A 20,879-nucleotide genomic window follows, 5' to 3' on the forward strand; every position below is an offset into this window, starting at 1 on the left:
CTCTCTCCCTCTCTCTCTCCCTGCCTCGCTCTCTCGCAGAGCTGTCTGTGAGTGCCCACAGGGCGTTTTAGCTTTAGATCAATGGGACAAGTTATTGGAGTCTGGCCAACTCTAACAGATAGGAAAGAAAGAAAAAAGCTGCCTCTTCAAAAATGGGGTTGTCACACCTTTGTGAAAAATGCACATGAAGTGGCCTGATCTGAGACTATTTAGAACGTTTTGCATGAAAGTGAAGTTGATTTAGGTGATATCCTTCCTCTGAAGATTTAGACAGGTGTCAGGGAGGGAAGTCTGTACACAGGCTGGGCCACTGGGTGGGGCTAGGTGTGTGTGTGTGTGTGTGTGGGTGGGGGTCTGGGTTTAATGGGGACTGCTTTGCGTCAGTCATACAAAGAGGAACACTTTCAGACGACTCTGCCATAGCAGCAGCTGGGCATGCTGGGTAATATCTGAACACTATGCTGGGATGTTCCTGGATAAAGGAGCGGGTCTTCTGCCTCTCTAACCTTACCCTGGTCAACAAGGCATGAACAGCCTGGCGTATAGCGCCCTCTATCGTGAATATGCTGCAACATCACTGCGCTTGAATAATTGTTTAAAAGTTCTCGAGTAACTGGTTTTGGCAAGCTGTGGTCTACTGGCATAAAACAACATTTATCTGAGCATTATTGAAGTAGAAAGCTAGCGTATTCCTTATTGTCCTACTTTATATGCTATTTTAGGTTCCAGAAATTAGGCAATTTATCTTAATTCAATATTGTCACTGACATTCAATATTTGTAATGGCATTCACAATACTTCTAAAACTATTATAGAATTAATATACACGTCAACTACATGCTAATCTATGTGTCAGTGTACTGTATCAGTCCAACTGGTTTTGTCTCCGTTCCCATGACACCAAACTGCCCTCAGCTGCTGACATGTTGCCGAGACGACCCCCCCTTACGGATAAGGGATGTCGCCAGGGCGACATATCTACCACCTTGTTACCATACAGACAACAGTCATGGGCTGTGTATGTAAACCCTGCCCTCCGGTCATAGGCCCTGTATGTAAACCCTGCCCTCCAGTGAGGTGCTTTGTCCTGATCACGCCTCCTTGGAGGCGGAGCTACAGACGTGATGGCACCGTAACAGGTGACACATCTCCCACCCGTCCTGTACACGCAAACACAGGAAAGGCACATCCGAACATTTAGAGGAAAGACAAACGGGGTTTTCCTTTTCAGAAATAAAGATAAAATGAAGTTATTTATTTAATCGTTTGGCAGGTCAGCCCACACACTGCAACAGGCTCAATTCCCATGGCCACACAAACACACAGACTTCCATTGCACACAGATGACAGGCACATTCATGACAGGCACCAGAGGCAGCCTCGGCACCCAGCATCCTCTCCTCCTCCCACCTCGCTGCCCAGCTGACAGACACACAGCAGGACTTAAACAGCAACGCAGGAGGGTGGCAATTCAAACGAAACCATTTCCTACACAAGACCGGAACATGAAAAAAAGGAGGTATTCTCTTGCAATTTATTGATAGAAAAAAAAAAAAATACAAACAAAACTTAAAATGGGAAAAAAGGCTAACACTCCCTTTTTTTAACGCCATAAATAACAACATCCCAGGGTGCCTCTGGTGTCCCAGGGTGCCTCTGGTGTCCCAGGGTGCCTCTGGTGTCCCAGGGTGCCTCTGGTGTCCCAGGGTGCCTCTGGTGTACGAGGGGGAACGGCCTGCGGAAGGAACCACGGGTGGAGCGCGTTCACGACCACAGCGCTGCAGTGAACGGTACAGGAGTCTCGCTTTGACGGGTCTGACAGCTAAGAGTAATGCAGAAAGGACTACGTGTACTAAATCCTTAACATGGGATAGCTTACATAGAACGTACAGTAACAAAGAAATGAGTGTCATAAGCACACAAAATTGTCTTGAATCATCTTTAGTCCTTTAGTGCTTGTCTGCCCCCCCCCCCCCCCCACACACACACACACACACACAGTAAGAAGAGACAGGAGCAGGGCTGCAGCGCGGTTTAATGCTATGAACGAAGGGAAGAAAAAATGGCACACATGGTACATTTCCAACACGCACGCGCGCGCGCACACACACACACACACACACACACACACACGCAATCCAGAACCCAAAAGAAGATACACTTGAACCAAGACCAATCAACCGCAATAAATAAATATCATCTATTAAAAGGCTTCATGGCTCAACACTGAGGTGGATAGAGAGGTCCACAGTTCACCTCTGCGCCCCACCTCACGTCCTATATTTCCATAACTATGTACACCTCAAACAAGCCCGATCTGGGCTTTGCAATTAATGCTACATAACGTTCACACCAGTCTGTCCTATGGGCTGAAAAGCAGCATTCGATGGTGTCTGTTTTTCCTCCCATGGTGCATCCTTGTCATCCCTGTAATTCAGAACAGCTCATCCTCGTTGAGTTCTTAGGAGCTCTGTTTGTCCCTTCCGAGCTCCTGTCCTCCCTCGCCCCTCCAGCCTCCACGCGCTGCGGGCTCACAGCTGGCCTGAGATCAGTTTGGTTGGAAAGGGGGGGGGGGGGGCAAGGATGTCGCTATGGAGATGGGGAGGTGATGTTGCCATGGAGACTGGGCGGTGAGAGGGAGACAAAATGAGGAGGATGGAATCGGGGATGGAGAATCCAGCTTACTCCTCCTCCTCCCCTCTTTCCTCCTCCGGGGGGCGTGTCTCTCTGCTGACCTCCTTCACCAGGAGCACACGGGGGAGGAGGAGCTCCAGGGCTCGGCGCCCCAGGGGGGCGGAGCTGAACCAGAGGGGGCGGTCCGGGCTGAAGGGCTCCTCTGGTTGAACGTAGAACAAATCAGAACTGGACCTCAGAGACTCCGGGCTGGGGGGAGAGAGTTGGCTGATTTTAAAATCCATCAGGCTAAATGTATCACATACATTTTTGTAACAATAGGAATATATCTATTTTTCCAGCAATTTAACACAGTTAACCAAATAAATGTCAACTTGGTAATAATGTGTCCGGCTAGCCATTTTCTTATTTACCCTTTATTTAACTAGGTGAGCCAATTGAGAACATATTCTCATTTGCAACGGCAACCTGGCCAATATGTGTCCTCATATTCCATCAGTCAACAGCTTGTTTCAGGATGTGAACAGCAATGAGATATAATCATTGGACATTGATGAAGAACAGAACAGGGAGCGAGAGAGGATGGCTAGATAGCGGGAGGGATAGAGATATGTGCGGTGGTGTCCAGGGAGGGATGACTGACCACTTGGAGCGGTAGAGCTCATACAGCTGACACTCTTCCTTCCTGAGGGGACAGTGGGCGGGATTTCCCGAGGCGTCGTCCGGGTCGTTCTCCGGGGCTCCGCCCTCGTCTCCTCTCTTCCTCTTCTTGGACGCTGCTTGTACTGGGAACAGGAGGATCAAAGCATGAGCACCCCCTATGGGGGAGACCGGTACTGCAGGGGTGAGTGTGTGTGAGGCTTATCACTCTCGCGTGTGTGTGTGTGTGTACTCACGGCTGTGCTCCCGGGCTCTGGAGGGCGTCCGGATGCAGACTGAGGTCTGCTGTGTGGTGGGGTCAGTGTGGTCTGGGGCGTACAGGCTGTTGAAGGACAGCCGCAGGTGTTCCTCAGGAGTGTGCAGGCCCAGGTACTTGGTGTTGAGGTAGACCAGGGAGCGCAGCAGGGCTGGGGGACTGTGCTCCCCCAACACCTTGCAGCTCCACAGGCTCTGCTCCTCCACACGGCTCCAGCGGGAGCCTGAACACGAACACACACACACACACACACACACACACACACACACACCACAAAGCTTGAGTCAAACAAGTAGACCATTCTCCAAATCAGAACCCCCAGTACCACAACTGCTCAATTAGAATAAATCTTTTATTCATTCAGATGTTATTGTTGCACTGTTGTTTAGCTATTTCTGTTGTTGCACCTGGTATTTGAGATTTAGTACTGCACCATACAAACCCATCATTGACATTATTTTGGTGGCTAGACTCAATAATGCACTTCTGATCCTTGATTTTTATCTGTACTTTCACACAATTTGTATGTCGCTTTCGATAAAAGCATCTGCTGAATTAATAAAAAGTAAAAGTCAAAAGTCAAATGTAATATAAAACACATAACCAGCAGCTGATTCAGTAACACTGACAGAACCAATTTTGTGCAATATTTGCAGGTCGCACAGTCTCAGGTATGTAAATAAAAACTGCTTGATGTTTCACAAGTTCAGACTGAGGGAGTGATAGACGGATGTCCCTCTAAATGCCTGGTGAATTCATAGGGATTAAACCATTTACCGTCAGGCAGTATACTGGGCTTCCAGGCCTTCAGGACCTTGTTGAGCTCCTCTCCAAAGCTCTGGTAGCCGGGGTCACTGAACAGGTCATCCTTTCTCCCGCGGTTCTGAAGGTGCTGCACACACACACACACACACACACCTTAGATCTCACATGTATAACTTTACTAAGATATTAGCTGTGTGGCCAAGTGTCCTCATATTTCAATAGTCAACACTGTTTTTCAGGATGTGAACAGCAATAAGGTATAATCATTGGACACATTAAAACACAGAACAAAAGAAAAAAAACGTTCACCTTTACTGTATCATCGGAAGTCACATGATCATGGAATTTGCCCATTTTGAAAATGTACAGACTCAAACTTTTTTTTTATGCTAGGAGTCATGAGAGGAGAGGAGTCATGAGAGGACGTGAGGACTGACCTGCTGGAGACCGAGGCAGAGGTAGAGGAGGCTGTCGGGGGCGTAGCGCTCTCCGTTGGGGCGGCGCACCTCGCTGACGAAGCGGGCCAGGGCCTGGTTGAGCTCTGGGACGCTCAGCGAGAGGAGACCGGACCGCGCCAGTGCTCCTGGAGGTGGAGGTATGGAGACATGGAGAGATATGGAGACACGGAGACATGGAGAGATATGGAGAGGTAAACAGACATGGAGAGATATGGAGAGGCGGCCATCATACCCACAGCCTGACATTCCCAAGGATGGCATGAACTCCCTGCAGCCCAGTCATAACCCTCCTTCCCACTCCCCGCAGACTCACGTTTGGGGTTGTCCTTCCCGTTGCCGTTGGCAGACGGTTCCTTGGAGGCCAGCGCCCAACGCGTCCAGGCATTGAGGCCGTATCGCGCCTTCAGGGGCAGTGAGCAGCACGCTGCCGGGGAGCCGCCTGGAGGGGGCGGGGACCGCGTCGACGCCTCGGCCTCGACTGCACGCCTCTTCAGTCCCTGAAACCAAAACCCATGTACAGCGAGACCAGGCCCATAAGTTTTAGTGAGATCCACAGAGGCGAGTCATAGCTCTGGGTCCATTTGAATATCTGTGCAATATTTAGTATCAGCATGTGAACAGCCGGGTCTGGGCCGGAGTCAGCGCGTCGCACCCGTGTCCGAGGGCGGGGTCCGGGGGTCTCCTTTTCAGCTGGAACACTGGGACCCTTCTCTTCCTTCACGCCGTCCGGTAAGGCCTGCGGTCCCGACGCTGTGGGGAAAGAGAGACAGGAACGCTTAGACCAGACTGAACAGAACCTCCCTGAACAGAGGGAGGGGTGGTCGGTCCTTGTGGACCAAAGTAGATACCACTATAGTTGAGGTCTAGTTTTAAGCTTCATTTCTGGAACATTCCGAACCAGCAGTGTGTGTATGAATACCCTTCGCCCTTCTATTTCAGCAAGGATGGCAGGCAGGCCAGACATAACCCAGCAGGAATGCTTATGTACTACTGTACTGTTCTACAGACTAACCTATTCACTATACCACACCAGGGTTCAACATCAGGAGCAGCTGTGTCTAGAGGGGGGTCGGCCAGACAGCTAGAGGGGTCCTCACCTTGAGGGAAGTCCTTCTCCAGGTCCAGGTCTGGTTCATACTTCTCCTCCTCCTCCTCCACCAGCTCCTCCTCCTGCTGCTCCTCCTCCTGCTGCTGCTGCTGCTCCTCTTCCTGCTCCTCCTCACAGCTGCTGCTGCTGTTGGAGCCTTCTTTCTTTCCTTCTTCTCCTTCTCTCTCATTCTTCACCTTCACACACTTGATATCTGCAACACACCCAGTAACAGACTGCTGTTACAGTCTGAAATAGTCACCCAGTAACAGACCGCTGTTAGCAGTCTGAAATAGTCACCCAGTAACAAACAATTACAGCAGCACCTTCAGAGCTTGGAGGGACAACAGGAAGCTGAGGAGAACCACTTCCTGTAGCTGGCTTCTGGTCTTCTGCTATCACATGGGCCATGGCGAGGAGGTCTGCCTCGCAGGGGTCAGAGGGCACCTCGTCCTTCAGCTCGGACATGGTCTGGATGATCTGCTCCACGCCAGCCAGCGTGGTGGGCAGGAAAATAGGCACAGGTACCTGGGCAGAGGAGGGAGAGAGGGCATGAGAGACTGGCACAGTGCTCGGGAGGAGGGAGAGAGGGGCATCACTGGCACAGTGCTCAGGAGGAGGGAGAGAGGGCATGACTGGCACAGTGCTCAGGAGGAGGGAGAGAGGGCATGAGAGACTGGCACAGTGCTTGGGAGGAGGGGGAGAGGGCATGAGAGACTGGCACAGTGCTCGGAAGGAGGGAGAGAGGGCATGACTGGCAGTGCTCGGGAGGAGGGAAAGAGGGCATCACTGGCACAGTGCTCGGGAGGAGGGAGAGAGGGCATCACTGGCACAGTGCTCGGGAGGAGGGAGAGAGGCATCACTGGCACAGTGCTCGGGAGGAGGGAGAGAGGGCATCACTGGCACAGTGCTCGGGAGGAGGGAGAGAGGCATGACTGGCACAGTGCTCAGAGGACAATCATCAAGTGAACCAACGCTAGACATCAGATATACAATTCTAAAGTTCGATTTTAGTGATTATATTCATCAAGTAGGTCATTTACATTAAGATTTGGATTCGACATTATTGTCTAGTTTCTCAAAAACTGGACCTAGCGGGCAGACGTTAAGTGACTCCCCAGGACGTAGAGGTTGGCTGTTGCTAGGCGCCGCATACCGGAACAGGGAGCGTGACAGGCGTGGGGGTGAGCTGGGCGTAGAGGTTCATGGGAACGGGGATGAAGACAGGCACAGGGATGGGCACCGGAATGTACTCCCTCTTAACGCCATCGTCTGCATCTGGAGAGACACACACAACAGAGCACAGCACAGACAGCATAAGGAATGATTCTTAGGTTTAACATAACTTAGATTGGTCTTTAAAATGGTCTCAAAGGCCTATGATAAATGTGTGCCTTTCCCATAGGCCTTTGAGATGATCATTATGTCCTAATACCAGATGTTACTGGTTCCCCACAGCACCAACCCCCCTACCTGTCTGCAGGTGTTTACTCTGCATGTGAGGCTTGCAGTAGGTGGCCTTGGTGAGGGTGAGAGGCTTGCAGAGGACCGCCTTGTTCTTCACGTCCTTCAGCATGCCACCACCTGCCGCGTACGACACCGGAGCCTGGTTCAGCATCTAGCAGGACGACACAGGGAGCAGGTCAGAGGGAGGAGTCCTGGCCTGGGTTCTACAACCTCAGGTGTTCTGATTTCAGGGTTCCAATTAGTGCCAATCCAATTACAGTACAGCAAATCATGTACCCGTTTTAAAACGTGTAAGATGTGTATTGAAAGAGAAGGAAATACTGAAGAGAAAGAAATATTCATTCATGTCAATAGTGATATAAAATGTTTTCCTGCTGTTCTACGATAAATTAAATCAGGTTTTAAAACTCACCGCCAGTTTGGTTCCTTGTGTTTGAATGCCGATCTCTGTCAAAAGAAAACATCAAATTCCATCAGTGAACTATTCATTGGCTATAGACCGTAACCTTCTGACACACACACACACACACACACAACACACCCAGGCTGGTGTTTTCCGGGCCCTTCTGGGTTACCAGGATGGGCTGGTTTTGCTGGCAGTAGAACCTCAGAAGACAGTGCTGGTCACAGAAGTGCTTCATCTCCGCCCGCCACTGAACTGCCTCCGTCAGGTTCCCCTGCACCTTGCAGCAGTCGCAGCGCGCCGCCTAGTGGACACACGGGGAAACACAGCCTCTCACACCTGTACCACAGCACCGTGTCTGCTGGACAAACAGAACCTGCTAACATCTTTAGCGAGCTGGCTGACGAGTTTGCCAACATTTGTGCAGGCCTTTTGTGCATTTGTGCGGGCCTATTGAAATTCCAGGTCTAATTTGTGTAGATAAACCTATACATTTATCATGAATTTATAGTCAAAACCACATCAGAAGTTTAGCCAAGTCAGGATCTAATCCTTCAGCAGCAGCATGTGGGTGTGTAGGGAGTGGGAGCGGACCTTGTGGTACCAGTCGTGGAACTTCTTGGCACACGCCTCACTGCAGAAGTCCCTGGTGACCCCCCCCAGCTGGCGTGTGATGCCCCTCTTACACAGCTGGCTGCAGTGGTTACAGGACACACACTTCAGCCCCAGACGCTTGGTGAACTCCTGCTTGAACAGCAGCTTGCAGCCTGGGTTGGGAAGGAGGACACGGGAAGGAGTCAGACACCACTACTGTTAGGAATCTAACACGACAAGGTTCAGCAACGTGGCACTGCCAAGCCCGCAATAAAAAGGGGCAACTGAACTGATGTCTAGGATGATGAAAGTACACCATCTAGTGGCAGCAAAGAGCATGTCGTGTATGAAAGTGGACCAATCCATCTGTGTGTGATGTAGATTTGAGGGGCGATGGTAGAATCACCCTTCTCACCCTCCAGCCCACCCCTTCAACCCTCCCTCCCTCACCCACTAGCCCACCGCTCCCCCCCTCCCTCCCTCCTCCCTCCCTCACCCACCCTCGCTGCAGAAGGGTCTTTTGACCCCGGAGAACTGGACCGTTTCGTGCAGGGTCTTCTCCTCCTGGCAGTGGTGGCAGAAGGTGACGATGCAGTGCAGCTTCTTGTAGTCCTCACAGCACACCTTGCTGCAGAACTGGTACACCTTGTCCTGCACACAGCGACACACCCGTCACATCATCGCGCAGCCTCTTCAACAGCGCACGCACACGCACACGTTAACTAGCAGAGGAGGGATTATGCTTAGGGTAAAATGGGCAGTGGATTTACCTCCCACTCCAGGGTCTCTGGCTTCAGGCTAAAGGACCCACGACAGTAGTTACACTTGAGCTGGATGCTGTTGGTGGTCGAGAGGAGGGCCTGTCCGTTAGTGCTCGTCTGAATGGTTGCATTCTGAAAGAGAGAGAGAGAAAGCGAGAACGAGAGAGCGAGAACGAGAGAGCGAGCGAGAGAGAAAGCGAGCGAGAGCGACAGCGAGCGAGAGAGGTCAGGAGAAAGTCAAGTTATGATCTCGAGGCCCTGGTTCTAGAATGGTCTTGGTTCTACAAGTGCCTGGTTCTAGAATGGTCTTGGTTCTACGAGGTCCTGGTCTGAGCCTGTACCTGGAACTTGGTGACACATTGAGAGCTGCAGAAGCTGAGGACGTTCCCCTCTGGCAGCGTGGCCTGGTACTGGGGCAACGAGCTCCTCTTACAGAAGTGACACGAGGGCTCCGAGTCTGTACACGGTGGGGGGCCCAGACACAACGTCAGAAACACACCATGCATCAGAAACACTCCATACATCAGAAACACACCATGCATCAGAAACACTCCAAACATAAATAACACTCCAAACAGACACACCTAACATGAACTTCTCCCTCTCCCACACACATACAGCAGCACCCAACACAGAGTTGTACACACAAAGTAAATACCATTTCCACTGAGGTGGGTGCTGAGTGGGACCCCAGCTGCAGACTCACTGAGGATGGTGGTGACGGGGGCCACCTTGGACTTGTTCATGCAGGCAGAGGAGCAGTAGGTCTCCATGGAGCCACTGGGGCCAAGCCCCTGGGTCACCTCCCCGGTCTTGATGATGGTCTTACAGCTGCTACAGCTGGCCAGCTTACTGTGAGCCTGCTCACACACAGGGGCATGCACTGAGATGGAGGAGAGTGTGCAGTGGTAGAAGAACACGTTTGAACATTTAGTCTCTTTGGTCACAACACAACCTACAGACTGAAGGGCCTGTGTCTGGCCAGGTAGCTCTGCTACAGCTGCAGTTAGTCTGGTCTACATCCCTGATGTGCATTCTCATTGGCCATCGGGTTACCAATGGGCATTCTCTTTTTTTTCTTGTTGCTTTGTGTCATCGAACAATTAGTCTGATGATTAACCATTTGCACGAGGAGACAAAACAGCCAATCTCATGTCATCTGTTAGCAGTGTTACATTTAGACATTTTATCAGACGCTCTTATCCAGAGCGACTTACAGTAAGTACAGGGACATTCCCCCGAGGCAAGTAGGGTGAAGTGCCTTGCCCAAGGACACAATGTCATTTGGCACGGCCGGGAATCGAACTGGCAACCTTCAGATTACTAGCCGGATTCCCTAAGCGCTCTCACTGGTGCCGTTGTGATGCCACCTGTTTGCTCTACGGGCCAATGTGGCTGCAGATGAAAATGTTACCCAGCCACAGCTTGTTTATTTGAAGCCAATTCAATTACTAAATGATGCAACATTTTAATGTGGATATGTTTCCTCTTTATGTAGGCTAATCTTTACAGTGTTAGACTTGGGTAATCAACAAAACTTTTACGTGAGCACTCAAATATTAAAATGAACGCCCATCCCTAGCCCTGGACTGTCCCTGTATATCTACTAGAACTGTGGCAGGGACCTGGTTACCTGCTTGAAGTCCTTGACACAGTTCTGGCAGCAGAAGCGCTTGTTCTGTCCGTCTACCAGCAGGAAGTGGTTTGCGGAAGCGCGGCTGGGCAGGTAATCGCCACACTGTTCGCAGCAGTTCATGATGAGCCCGTTGGCCATGCGGTAGCGGTTGAAGCAGGAGTCGCTGCAGATCTTGTGCGTGACGTTCTTGAAGCTCACCTCATGACGGATCTGTGTTTGGAAGGACGAACACAGGTGTTTGTAATGAGGGGGTCATATTATTAGCATATATATCATGCTCAGGATAGAAAGCAGGAAACATAGACAATGTAGACATTGGGTGAGATACAGCTGCTGTTGAGTTGGCATCCTTATAAATGATCCATTGTGCGATAGAAAAACAACTCTGTCTGGTGCAAACTGTTCTCCATTCAGTAACCATGGACACCAGCCTGAAGGCTTGGATGAGAAACCAGGCCTTGGGCAGCCATACTGGAAAGAGGAGAGGAGAAGACAAAGAGACAGAGAGATAGAGGAAGAGAGAAAGATAAATACTGCGTATCAGACTGACCTCAGTAAGCTTGCTACAGACGGTGCACTTTGTTTTGATGGCAGACTTGGGTGGGTTCTGCTTGTTCTCGTAGGCCCCCAGGCAACCAGTACTGCAGAACTCCTGGAAGGACTCACTGGAGTCCACCTGGGCCACGATGGTGCCCTTCATGGTGGTGATGTCTCTGGAACACAAACATGGGAGAACATTTTTATAATTTAATGCATGTACCACATCTGTTTCCCATTGGTCATTTAGACATCCATCATCACCATCTTACTTCTTGCACATGGTGCAGCTCTTCTTGGGGGCGGGCTTGTGTGAGAAGGCAGAGAGGCAGGTGGTGGAGCAGAACAGGTGGGTGGAGCCTTTGCGTTGGTAGGCCGTCTGGCCTTTCCTCAGAGGCTTCTTGCAGTTGGCGCAGGTTACCTTGACGACGCGGGGCTGTGAGCCCGAGGGGGCGGGGCCGGGGGGCCTGGGCAGCGAGGCGGCCGGGGAGGCGGAGTCCACACCCGTCTGTTTCTGGTTCCGTGGAAACGTGGCGGACTGGGAGATCCAGGAATCTGAAGAGGAGAACATGCACACCGTAACTAGCTTGTACTGGTCAGATGACATTGTATAGAGGAGGTCAGGCTCACTAGCACAGGTGGGATTCAAGCAAACTAGCTCTGGGGAGGTCAGGACACCTAGCACAGGGGAGATCATGGGAAGTCAGGACACCTAGCACAGGGGAAGTCACACAAACTAGCACTGGGGAGGTCAGGCTAACTAGCACAAAGGAAAATCAGGCTAACTAGCAGAGGAAAGATTAGGCTAACGAGCACAAGGGAGGTCAAGCAACTGACACTATAGACTAGCATGGATAGAAAGTGTGGGAGTACAGGAGGGAGTGTGTGTGAATGTCTGTATATGTATAGGCAGGTGTGTATAGTGCCAGGCCTCTGAAGTGTTCATGTGTATGTACATATTTGTATGTGTATAGTAACAGGCCTCTTTCACTGTGCATGTATTACCAGGGCTCTGGTGTGACCCTGTGTGTGTGTGTGTGTGTAGCACCAGAGGCCTGTTGAATAAAGCGAGTTTACCGAATAAGCCAGACTTATGTCAGTTTGTCGGACTATTTTTCTAGTTCATTCGGTTCCATAAAGCTAGCTCAACGTAGGTCGAACTCGGTTGCTAGGCTGCAAGACTAGTCTGGTCAGGGTCAGGCTAACTGTCAGGGTTAGCGTGACTTGGTGCTTAAGCAGACTTTCCTGTAACACTGACCCAATGGGAAAACGATGATTTACCACGGATATTCTCATTTTCATGTTCAACATAGAAAATCAACTTAAATAGCCTACATAGGCTACACCATTTAGCCTATTGCATTAAACGATGATGAACAATAATTTGATAGCCTACACACCTCGTTACGTAGCCTAGTTTGTGATTTCAAATGTTTAGGCATCAGGCATAGTCCTATCTCAATCTAAATTATCCGAGTATAATTATCATAGCTACATAGTTGTTAACAGTAGTCTACAATTGCAAAACAAACTTAAATCTATAGGCTACATCCTCCATTTTCCTGACAACCATGTTAAAAAGTTAGACTACTGGGATATGTATTGATTAATAGTAGCCTTTTTATTTAAAACAATGTCAGAAAAGTACATTTACATGTGTTTAGAGGGTGTCTGGTTTTTAATCAACGAAGTAACTCAAGGTCTAAAAAAAGACCTTGACCTACGTAGCCTATCGTTCGCGTCAATCATGGCGTGTCGTTTCATTTTGATGAAGTGGTGGATGAGGGAGCTGTCATAGTACACGGCTTAAAGGGAACGTTCTTTCTGGAAGAAGTCACGTGGCCGTGTGCATTGCTTTTGCCGTGGTGGATTGTATGATCCATGTTTTACCTCTCGGGCTGCTTAAGAATAGGGTGCACGCGCAATTAGCTTGATTACTTAAGTCTGACTTGAATTAGTAGGACTGCGTGAGCTGAAATTTGCCTTTATGGAACCGCTTTAGCCCCTCTTGACTTGTTAAGCTAATTCAAGTCTGGTTTGTGACTTTAAGTTCAACTTATTGGAGCGGCCTTTATGTAACAGGCCCCAGGCTTCTGACGTGCCCCCGTGTATGTGTGTGTGTGTGTGTGTGTGTGTGTAGTACCAGGTCTCTGGTGCGTTCCGGTCTCTCCGTTCTGTACGGGCTGGTTGGCAGTGCCAGCGCGGCCGGGGTTAAAGGAGGCAGGACTGCGCGCCCCGGCTCCCTCGGTGCTCAGGCTGAAGGTGCTGCTTATCTGCAGGCCGTTCTCCAGCCCCTCCCCCGCAGCCTGCAGCGACGTCACGCTGGTGATCCTCAGGTTCATGTCCCCCTCTGCCTCGGGGGCCGGCGCCGTGGTTACGCTTCCCTCGGCGGGGGTGGGCCCCAGCGTGGTGACGCTGGCGATCTTGATCTCGGAGTCTGGCTCCGTGCTGCTGAGGAGGCCTGCAGTACCTCCCTCCGCCAGGCCTGCCGGGGTGGGCTCCACTGAGGCAGACGAGTCTCTGTGCCCAGGGTCTTCCTCGTCATCAATGACAATGGGCTCTGTGGGGGCCTTGGGGGCTGCATTAGAGGGGCTGGGTGAAGCCGCTGTCGCTGTGGTGGTTTCCATGGTATCCGTTCTCGTGGCAGCGGGCTGAGTGGAGTCTGCAATTACGAGGACGGGGGCGTCAGATGGCGTGGGCGTGGCCACGGGAGAGGTGGGGGCCTCCTCCACCAGCACAACGTCGTCGTCGTTGTCCGACACGGCCCGGGGGGTTTCCCCTGTTGCTGTGGCAACCATTTCCTGGGCTCCATCAAGGGGTGTGGTCTGCTCTGAGGAGGGGGTGGCCTCCATGGGCTCCTCCTCCAGAGAGGGCCTGGCCTCCATGGGCTCCTCCTCCAGAGAGGGCCTGGGCTCCATGGGCTCCTCCTCCAGAGAGGGCCTGGGCTCCGACTCCCCATCCATCTCTTACGCTACCACCTGTTGTGCACAAAACACACGTTGGTGAGCAGGGTCCAGGTCTGGCTGTCAGCCAACAGCAGCCTCCAGTCTCCTGCTCGACTTCACTCCTGCAGTGCCCTCTCAAACGCTGCCTTGTTTCCAGGTGACACTCTAGACGTGGCTTTTACCAGCGCAGAGACCACACCTGATGAGCACACGCTGCCTATAGGATAGAGCCAGGCACCATAGGCATAGGTGTACCAGGGGTCTGCAGTACCACCAACTTACCTGTGGGTGTGCTGTGTCCAACCCACTTCTCTTTGCTACTTCCTACTCTGGATGTTCTCATTTACCTTTGTTCCTCAACGCAGCACCAACACCCTTTTCCTCATACACCTATCCTCTTTCCCCTCACACCAATCCCCTCCTACACACACACACACACACACACACACACACACACACACACACACACACACACACACACACACACACACACACACACACACACACACACACACACACACACACACACACACACACACACACACACACACACACACACACACACACACACACACACACACACACACACACTCTTTTCCTCACCCATCTTTCTCTTCTTGCCACACATTATCTTTTCACCTCACACATCCATCCTCGCTTTTCCGCACAAACAATCCTGTCTTTTCACACAAACACCTACCTATTTCTTCTCCTCACATGCCTAGCCTCTCTCTCTCCCCCTTCTCCTCCTCACACACACACTATACTGTTTCCTCCTCACACATCCTCCTCACATGCAATCCTTTATTCTCACCCCCACACCTATATCCTCTCCTTACACACCTATCCCCTCTCTTGTCTGTCTTTGTCTCTCTCCCACTCCTCCCCCTATATTAACTACAGCAGTTCACTTGCTCTTGGCAGCAGTAGCTCCTGCTACTGTGGTTGCCGTAGCGATGTAGCGCACACACACACACACACCCACCAACCATAGGGACTTGTTCTCAGAAGGTAGACAGATATCAAGCCATGTCCAGACTCCAGAGCACGAAGACAGAACATGATGTCAAATGTAAGCAGATATGAATTATTGGATGGTCAGAACTGCTCTAGCTGGAAAACGACCACTGATGATCAGCGTCCCTCCTGGAGATCGACTGTCATACACCAGACACCTGCAGCATGTATACTAGACACATTCCACATACACCAAACACCTGCAGCATGTATACTAGACACATTCCACATACACCAAACACCTGCAGCATGTATACTAGACAGCTTCAGCCTATTATACACACACACACACACACACACACACCTGCAGCGCATCTAGAAACCTTAAGCATTTACACTGTAATATCCTAGATGCAACATACACTGTTATACTCAAGATAACAACAAACACTGTTATTCACAATGTACAGAAAGTCTCTGTGCTTGTCACTGAAGTGTGTAACAGCACGTCTATGGGAGTAAAGCTGAATGGAAACTCTTGTCTGCATTCAGAGGAAACTCCCCAAAAAATCTCAGAACCCTGGGAGCCATCTTGGCCTAAACCAGGAGCAGTGTCTCAGCATCATCGGAGCCATCTTGGCTCAAACCAGGAGCAGTGTCTCAGCATCATCGGAGCCATCTTGGCCTAAACCAGGAGCAGTGTCTCAGCATCATCGGAGCCATCTTGGCTCAAACCAGTAGCAGTAGCTCTCAGCATCATCGGAGCCATCTTGGCTCAAACCAGGAGCAGTAGCTCTCAGCATTATGGGAGCCATTTTGGCTAAAACCAGTCCATAGCTTAGCATCATGGGAGGCTTATTGACTCAAATCAGGACAGTCTCTTTGGAGCCATACAGTAGGCCCCATCCTTTTTCCACAATTCTTTGACAGGCGACATGGCTCAGTACATAGTGTGGCAGAGCTAACTGAGGACACCAGGGAACTACCACTGCTGTGACTCAATTCACCCCTACATTGATTCCATTACTCACACCATAGATGACGAATGCTAAATTGTCTCATTAACCTACGGGGAACAGTAGAGTATGCTAAGGGTGGGCGGTATACCGGTATGAACGCGAATACCGGTATTGCGTTGAGCCATGATATGGATTTTGCCATATCATGGATATCACGATATATTAATAAATGTACTAGTAAAGTGTTTCTGTTTGGTATAAAATATAAGTCAAGTGATACTGCCTAGTGGGCTAGTTCAAATTTGTATCTTTTACAAAAAAAAACATGCAGCATGGACGCTGCACGCATTGTGCCAGCCAATGAAAGTCAACAAACAAGCTAGCGCAACTCCAGAGGAAGCAAACATTCATATGAGTAAACTGCTTTAGTTGGCAAGTGTAAGCAAGCCTTAAAGATGTATGAAAATAACGGCCAGTGGGGTTGATTTGCCGGACAAAGAATTGGTTAAAAAAATTGAGCCTCTGTCATTTGGAAATGATTTGGTTTCAAGTTATCCGACATCGACCAACAAACAGTAGCCTACTCTGTAAGTTGTGTCGTCGAATTGTGCTAGCCAAAGGTGGAAACACCAGCAATCTCTTTCACCACCTGAAAACCATGCATGTGCGCGAAAATGAATCTACCAGAATGGGTTTGACAAATCCAATGCCAGGTTGGTTAGAATTGTGAAATGTATGTTTATTGTAGTCCAACAGAATCGAGTATTCAGCCATCTAATAATTGTTTATAGCTAGAGCTAACTCTTCAAATATTTAAGTTTTTTTTGCGATCCCATAAACGTAGGCTACTGTTGAATGCGTAGGCTACTGAGAATTCGATCTTCCAGACAATTAAACGCTGGAAAATTTGGAAAATTAAATTAATGTGTCAGGGACACACTTGTACCCAATCCAAATCCGTCCCAGTGCGGTAGATTAGCCGCTGCAGTGCAGATGGCATTGTCATGACATTTTAAGAATAACTAATATATCGTGATAAATACCGATACCGTCAAGTACTTACGAATGATATTGTGATAAACATTTTAGGCCATACTGCCCAGCCCTAGAATATGCTACCGTTCACAGTCTATGTTACAAACCGTAACCAATAACATCCTGTTAACAACACATTATTTTGTATAGGCCTAGGCCACTAAATTATGTTCAGCTACTCATGCAGTTAATGCATTCCTTACAACCAGGCCTTAGCCTGACGTTGTCATACTCATAATTCGAGTCAGAATACGAGTCTGATAACTCTCTGTTGGGCTGTGACTATGGGGCGTGTTTCAACCAAACTCGTAAAACAAATGCCTTTTCGCTTTTTGTTGTGGGCGGGAAGTTGGGCTGGAAGCCAGGCTAACCAGGCATGTTGATCAGCTGAAGTCTGCAAAACAGCAAAATCTGAAGATTTCATAACCTATGAAATCTATACAATTTCAACATCATATTGCTTCATAAAGGCAAGAAACTGTCTGCTTAACACAGTTGCCACCATGTTGAGTTGCACTAGGTGCTGGAGCCATGGATCTCACAAGAAATAAATGGGCACTGCATTAGCATTGGCCGCCAACGGGCAATGCAGTAGTGGTTTAAAGCTGCAATATGTAACATTATAAAATGCATTCTATGAGAAACGGCGTCCCCAATACTTGTCTGAATCCATGGTTTCCTCCAACTCACATTTGATTGACAGTCGGTTTCACAAAATGTACTAAGGCAGAAGGCAAGCCCAGCTGAAGCAGATTGGCTGGAACATAACTGGTAGGAAAGTAGAGGGCCGCTTAATTTTGAAATTGGCATTCCACTGGCACTGAACATTCGGTATTGCTAAACAAGTCTCTGAGGGCTTAGCTTACACGTTTATAGAGGACAAACTTATTTTTTTAACGCTTACCTACTCTACCTTTAAAGGCTGGCTATAGTTTTGGGTTAGGATTAGCAATGGAACCCAACCAGATTCACCCTATCCACACAATACATCATACACATCCATAACACACTATTGCCACCATAAACCAAGTCCTAGTTCAAACTGGGCTAAGCAGACTCACTGATGCACCAAGGAAAAAATAGCCTTCAGACTGCAATGCAGCCCCATGAAGCAGACTGCATTCACGTGGACGAGGGATGGGGGCTCCAACTAAAGGGCTTGGATGTTGCAACCTTCCTCCAAGCACCGCCTGTACTATCACAGGTGACGCCCCGCAAGGAGAGATTCGATCTGAACACCGCTGGACCACACCGACAATATGCAGCCTACTCTTAACATCACACGCCGCCGTCTGAGTCTGTGCGGTGTCCAAATTCTGATATATTGGTGAAAGCAGCCGAAATGGGCAACAGCCACCTCGCAATAATGTTGGGTCATTTGGGGGGAGGGGGTGACAGTCTTAATTACATCATACCTGACCACATATCCCGTGCGCATGTCATCCTACCCGCGGTAGATAAAGCATTAAAAACTGTAGACTGGTATTCTCCACCGTATCGCCATCCGGTAATGTTATGTAATGCTTAAGAAACTGTTTGTACTATGCGCAATGAAGCATCTTCTGACCAACCAGCTGATGTAAAATATTGCTCATTATAGCCGCCACACTGCGAATTGAAAAACCCTCCTCTATTTAAAGCCCTGTGACTAGTTTATTCGATCCAACAGCTGATCGCCGCATTATAAGCACTGGCTGTGGAAACATGAAAAAGCCTACCACATTTGGCCCTGGTAAGCTAACTATCCCCAGACCGTGCCCTTGACTACACACACGGGTAGGACCTCTGTTTCAACGAGGACCAAAGCTCCACACTGTCAAGGCAACCGGATAACCTCGTTTGTCACCCGCCCTTGTCGAAGCACTTTTACTCATACAACTCAAAGATAATTAAACTCACAACGACAAAACTTTAAATTGATAAGGACCAATGACAAATGATGGTTACCTGGTCAGCCCTTACAACTGCAGGAAGGGGGTAGATGGGGGGTCAGACAGCCAACTTGAGAAACACAAATGTGCAGTTCAGAGTGTTCCGTTCCCACCCCTGGCCTTCTTCGCGCACACAGACAGTGGATTAGCGGCGAATCAAGAGGAGAGCCAGCGACTGCGCCATTGCATTGTTAATACAGAAAATTGATCTAAAGTTATTTGTATACATTCGTTGTAAAAGACGATTAGCAAACCCATAGTCACGTCATAAAATGAAGTAGCTAGCTAACTGTTAGCTTAATTGTAAACAGTCTGCGTTGTGTGTTGGCTAGTACCTCCCAATCCTCTGAGAAATGGCTGTTATTAGGTTTACACAAACCAATATATACAAAACAGCCTGAAAATCCGAACAAATATACAATTGCTGTGATACATGTGTAACGTTAACGTTTAATTGGAAAGTTACCCCAGAGAGACCACCCTGGGCAATCAGAGAAAATGCACGTGGCAACCCGAGGGGGCGCTACACGTTACACATCAAACCAACTGCCCCGGTTGTGTGTTGTTATGAGAGGAAACGGATCGTAAACATCCTCTGAAATCAGCAAAAGCCCAATGTAGAATGGTAAACTCATCCGGGGTGCTAACATAACATTTTCAAATCGGACTCCGATTTGCCCCCCTTACGTCAGAAAGAAGCACTGCCTCACGTCCGCCATTAGAGAGCGAGCTAAACAATACGTGGGAGCAGTGGCAATACTACCCTGCCACGGCGGAGAGGGGGAGAAAATCTCAGAAGGGGTAGAAATTAACTGTTAATTCGTTACAAAATGAGACTTTCAAACGTTCCACAAGCCTCAAGGTAGTCCTTAAACAGGGATCTGAATCCCTGGATAGTTGTTGAAAGTTTGAAGAATAAACCGTAAAAATTGGAATAAAATGTGTCTGAAATTCTTACCGGAGTAAAGGCTTGAAACGATATAGCGCCACTTTTGTGCCTTGCCTTCACACTAATCCGGTGAACGCATGCGCCTGAACGTCAACGTTATTGTCGGCGCGTGGGAGGATACTGCCAACGGGATCCTTTTCGTTTTCCTTCGTCGCGCAAGCGCACATTGTTCAATCAAGAGCGGTGCGGTTAACAACTAAATTGACCACAAATATATTATCTCCGTAATCAATAACTTTTTTTTTTTCCCGTGTTACCATTAACCATTTCTAATAACTAAATCCACAATGACTGGGCAGTTTACTTCGGCAGCTAGGGCTGTTTGTTGAACCGTAATTTGTGGTCGCATGAACCACATTGTTGAGATCCAATCAGCATTCAGCTTTTCTACGTTGAAGGAGGTTAGGTTACGTTCAGGCTTCAACACAAACATCTATGGTGGTTGGACCACAAAATTCTTCAGTGAAAGAAGAAAACGGTATTCCATGTGAAGATAACACATTAATCCGTAATATGGTCATGATGCATTATATAAACATTTGCGGATCCCATGTTGTAGCCTGTTTTATTTTTGAAACGATATAAATTCACGATACACAAGGTTCCAAACAGTTATTGCACGACCACAGTGGGCAACGTTTATTATTTTTTAGATATTTACCTGTTTGAGCAACTCTCAGAGGACAGGGCAAGGTGGAACTACATGATATGATGCGAGCGAGAGCACGGACAGTAGCCTAGTAAAAGTAAAATACACATTAAACTAGAGGGTGGCTTAATATGGCGGATCAGGTGCGCTATCATCAGATACATGTGATTTTGACTGAAGCAATGGGTTTTCATGT

At 49.0% G+C, this 20,879-nt stretch overlaps 1 protein-coding gene across 3 annotated transcripts; it reads right to left on the minus strand.

The window, feature by feature from the left end:
• Positions 1-1,234: 1,234 nt before the first annotated feature.
• Positions 1,235-20,240, minus strand: zmym2 (zinc finger, MYM-type 2). 3 transcript variants are annotated; one of them, XM_084689306.1, is made up of 23 exons: positions 20,044-20,240; positions 13,402-14,236; positions 11,531-11,813; positions 11,272-11,434; positions 10,719-10,931; positions 9,792-9,945; positions 9,427-9,542; positions 9,095-9,217; positions 8,825-8,975; positions 8,325-8,497; positions 7,869-8,034; positions 7,740-7,774; positions 7,334-7,478; positions 7,017-7,138; positions 6,187-6,388; positions 5,871-6,074; positions 5,426-5,523; positions 5,087-5,270; positions 4,753-4,898; positions 4,328-4,442; positions 3,531-3,773; positions 3,278-3,419; positions 1,235-2,883 (listed from the first exon to the last, which is right to left on the minus strand). In XM_084689306.1, exons 2-23 carry the CDS (start codon positions 14,219-14,221, stop codon positions 2,682-2,684), a joined length of 4,200 nt encoding a protein of 1,399 aa, XP_084545432.1. In that variant the 5' UTR covers positions 14,222-14,236; positions 20,044-20,240; the 3' UTR covers positions 1,235-2,681. The 3 variants fall into 3 exon arrangements, with proteins under 3 accessions (XP_084545432.1, XP_084545430.1, XP_084545431.1); XM_084689304.1 differs by having other exon boundaries at positions 9,744-9,945; positions 20,044-20,238; XM_084689305.1 differs by lacking the exon at positions 20,044-20,240 and adding an exon at positions 19,102-19,304 and having other exon boundaries at positions 9,744-9,945.
• Between the last annotated feature and the right edge of the window lie 639 nt (positions 20,241-20,879).

The sequence above is a fragment of the Hypomesus nipponensis genome, chromosome 23 (assembly GCF_054491055.1).
Source record: "Hypomesus nipponensis isolate SF chromosome 23, ASM5449105v1, whole genome shotgun sequence".
Lineage (NCBI taxonomy): Eukaryota > Metazoa > Chordata > Actinopteri > Osmeriformes > Osmeridae > Hypomesus > Hypomesus nipponensis.